This window comes from Eleutherodactylus coqui, chromosome 3 (genome assembly GCF_035609145.1).
Source record: "Eleutherodactylus coqui strain aEleCoq1 chromosome 3, aEleCoq1.hap1, whole genome shotgun sequence".
In the NCBI taxonomy this organism is placed as follows: domain Eukaryota; kingdom Metazoa; phylum Chordata; class Amphibia; order Anura; family Eleutherodactylidae; genus Eleutherodactylus; species Eleutherodactylus coqui.
The window spans coordinates 272,929,123-272,933,140 of NC_089839.1; the positions used below are offsets into that span (position 1 = coordinate 272,929,123).

At 49.6% G+C, this 4,018-nt stretch overlaps 1 protein-coding gene across 1 annotated transcript; it reads left to right on the forward strand.

Moving 5' to 3' along the window:
- Positions 1 to 231: 231 nt before the first annotated feature.
- IER5 (immediate early response 5) lies at positions 232 to 2,920 on the forward strand. The gene has a single exon (XM_066597439.1). It carries the CDS (start codon positions 283 to 285, stop codon positions 1,033 to 1,035), a length of 753 nt encoding a protein of 250 aa, XP_066453536.1. The 5' UTR covers positions 232 to 282; the 3' UTR covers positions 1,036 to 2,920.
- The last annotated feature ends 1,098 nt before the right edge of the window (positions 2,921 to 4,018 follow it).

The window sequence follows — 4,018 nt, forward strand, 5'->3', positions numbered from 1 at the left end:
ACCCGGCGGTAGAACACCCGCGTGGCGTCGCCACTTTAAGAAGAATCTCCGCGGGTCGTCGTTCGAATTCAGTGTAGCAGCTCCCGCAGAAGCCGGTTGGTTCCAGATCACGTGAGGACAAACAGGCGCCTTTGCGCGGAAGGGGGGCGTGGGAGCGTTCTGATTGGCTGTAGCGGTGGTGACGCGCCTAGTATATAAGACTCCGGAGAACGCGCGCCCGCGCTTAGTTGGCGCTGGGACGTTGTCAGGGCAGGGTCGCTGCGCAACTGAAGCCGCTCCGAGATGCACCACGAAGCCGCAGCCCTTGAGCCGGAGAGCAGGGAGCCTCATCCTCCCGGGCTGGGCTTTCGCCTGGAGGCGCACCGCATCGTCAGCATATCGCTGGGGAAGATCTACCATTCCCGGGTGCAACGTGGCGGCATCAAGCTGCATAAGAACCTCATGGTTTCCCTGGTGCTGCGCAGCGCCCAGCAGGTGTATCTAAGCCAGAGCCCTGAGGACTATGGAGTGTATCCAAGCCTGCCAGACAGTAAAGAGCCGGAGCCGTCCCCGGAGCAGCAGGACTCAGCGTGTGCGCCGAGCCCCGACCCCCGGACTTGCTCATGCAGCGCACCCCGCTCCTGCAGCAGGAGCTCCCGAGAAGTTCCATCATGCTGCCTCTGCCAGGCGCACGCCGGCTGTTCCTTACCGGAGCCCCGCCGCCCGAGTGAAGCGGAACCCGTCAGCCCGTCCTGTTGTCGGAAGAGGAGCGGCGGCAGCACGCCGGACGGCCCGCTCATGAAGCGACCAAGGCGGGAGCAGCGAGAGCAGGAAGTGCCGGAGCCAGGAGAGGAGGTGGAGGAGGAGATGGAGACTGAGAACGTGGCCAACCTCATCAGCATCTTCGGCTCCAGCTTCTCGGGACTTCTCACCAAGGAGCCGGACGACGCGGCCGGGCAGGAGGTGCAGGAGCTGGACTCTACCGGCCCCGGCTGCAGCGAGCCCGCCATCAGCTCCACCATCACCCCCTGGAGCACGGCTATAGAGGCCTTCTGATGCCCCCCGGGACTGGACCTTAGGGGGGCGCACAAGGGATGATGCAGGGTGATCTGACCCGGAGCCGCAGCTACATGCAGTTGTGTCCTATCTTGTCTGTTTATGGAGCAGTTGCTTTCTATTTCCTTTCAGTGTAGACCACGTGATGTCATTCTATTTTTTTTTTCTTCCTCCTTTGGAATCTTGTCGGTTACAATGTATCACTTTCTCAGTTGGATTAACCCATTCATTGCCAGGGGGAGCTGCTGACAAGGAAAGTGCCTTTTAAAGACTTCTGACGGTTCGTCCTATTCGGAGGTGTTGCAGGTCCTCCTGGTGGTGCGTTGAAGGTCACTAGTTAAAGGGACGCTAAATCTTAAAGGTTCTATGTAGTCTTTATTAAAGGTACCTTTATACGCCGATAGGGCGCTCTGTAGCCGTTCTGTTTCAGTGAGCTGCAATGGAAGGACTACTGAGCGACAACATGTAAATAGGAGTCGTTCAATATTTGAGCGACTGCCTGTGAATGGAAGCGAGCAGCCGGAAGAAATCGCCAAGCGCGCTCCGCCTCTGTTCTCTTTGGCAGACTATCACTCCTGTTTGAAAGCGGGGAGTGATAGTCGGCGGGACAGCTGGCTATCGTACCGTGTAAAGGTACTTTTATGTTGCACTTCGAGTAAAGTACTCATTTAATGCTTTTAGGGCGTATTTACAGGGGTAAATGCAATAGTGGCGCGAGTTTCTTGTATCGCGCTTACACGGGTAAGTAGGGTACAAGACACTCGGGCCACTATTGTGCGTGTTACCTGTAATTTTTTTTAAATGCACATTTGTGCCACTGCACTTGAAATTTTCACGAGTGTGAAAAGCGCATGTTCAATAGCAAAAACAGAAAATCGCATCACATTTTACACGCAAGTGTGTTGGGATTTTCTTTTCTTGCTCCCTTGAACAGAATCGCCCATGCTACGTTTTTTTTATTTCACAGCATCGCTGCAAGAGAAATATCACCCCTGTGAATACACTTAATGGGTTCTTTTCACACGCGATTCATGTGCATCAGAAATCACGTGTGAAAATCGCCTTTAAAGAGGGGCAATATTTAACTTTTTTGTCTTGCAACAAATGGGTAATATATTCGGGTTGCATGCATCTCCCAGGGCACTTTGCATTGGTCCTAAGAAACCATTCATATCTGTTCTCCAATATGCCCCCTCCCCCTTGTTGCGAGAATGTCTCCCCATCCCCCATGTCTATCATTTGGTCACCACGTGCAAGGGGAGTTCCCATTTAGGGAGGGGGAAGGGAAGTTCCCATCTGCTTCCACCACCCTTCCCCCATTCTGCCACCCATTGTATGCTGGGGCCCAGGTCATTGAGATTACTCAGCCACTCCTTCCTTTTTACATGTCTTGACTTGAGGAAAAATACCAAACAACTGACAACATGGAAATACCCCCCACCCCCCCCTGCGCAACTCTTGATTACTTTCCAACAACCAAAAAGTCGTTGCAATCGATCTTTAAAGGGACCAGCCATTTGTTGTGGACCACGCTGGCTCTAGTCGGTAAACGCCACCAGTTTTCCCGGTACTACCTTCCCAGCAGCTCCCGGACAACCGTTACTGACTTGTTATACGCATGAGGAAGTGACTGTTAAGTGTTTGTGTTTTCGACCCTCTAAGTATATTGTATATGTATTTCTGGACAGCTCTGGTCAGATTTGGTGCTTGTGTTGAGAGACTTGTCCATACCCGCCGGATCTCCCTGTCTTTGTTTTAGAAGATGGTTCAGTCCGGCAAGAAGTTGGGAGTTTACAGTATTTTTAATGCACAATGCTGTAACTTGGATTTCTGTACAAAGTGACGTTTCTACGTGTTTGACACGTATTAAATATTTTGAAAAGTTTCCGCTGTTTTTTCTCAATTGCTTGTGTTGCTATTTTCTTCTGGAACTTCATACAATACAAGGTAACAAGTTGGAGTCAAAAACAAACCATTTGGTATGCGGTTGGGTGAAGCTTGTATGTACTGGGGTTGGACATGGTACAGTGGACTTTTATAACCTTGTACTCGCTTAAAGGGTTTTTCCAGACTAAACACGGAGGTTTGCCAATGGGACCCCGCTGATCTTAGAGGACAAGGGGTTTCTGTTTTCAGCTATTAGTCATAAAGTGGTTTTCTACACTTTATTGAAGCCTATTAGTGAGTGCTGCAAATGGAAAAACCCTTTAATAAGCCAATGCAAGCACGTTAGCACACAGAAGTCTACGGTGATCTAGTAGAACTGAGTAGAGTCTGTGTGTTGGCGTTAATGTGGTTACATCACGTCTTGTGTAAAACTGGTCTAAGGCATTGTGCCTGTCAGCATATTTGGGATAGATATTGAGAAATACGTAAATAGCATGTTTCATTGAGTGTTCCATAATGGAGCAAGGCCTCTAGAAGCAATGATGCCAGTGCTTTTAGGGTATGTGCACACATTGCTTTTTTTTTTTTTTTGGTGCAGATCCACACCATTTGATGTGGGCTTTGCCACTGAGCCACAGCAGATTTCACCCTTTCAAATGAAGAAGTGAAGTTTGCTGTGGATTTTGACACTATTTCTCTAAAGGTACCCTTAGAGGGAAATGTGATCTTTTAAGTGGAACTTCAGAATTGAGCAGACCACAATATAGTTCCTTATTACCATATTAAAGGGGTTTTCCAGACATTTTTACTGATTACCTATCCTCAATTGGTGATCAGTTGGAGGCCACCGCTTGGGACCCTGATGATTAATGTTGGCCATTGTCACCGGCAAAATACACAAGGTATGGAGCGGAAGCAGATCAGTAACCCCTGTCTATTGGCCATTGCTGGTAATTACAGGCTAGGGTCCCATTTAAGTCAAATCAGCTATGCCGGCAATTACCAGTACCTGCCACTACACAAGAGTCAGAGCTATCTGCTGCCATTCTGTTCTTGTTTTTGCAGGTGCTAATGGGTTGGGTTACTGAGTGGCAGA

Coding starts and splice junctions, on each gene's coding strand:
- IER5 (XM_066597439.1), top strand. CDS start 283: ATGCACCACGAAGCCGCAGCCCTTGAGCCGGAGAGCAGGGAGCCTCAT.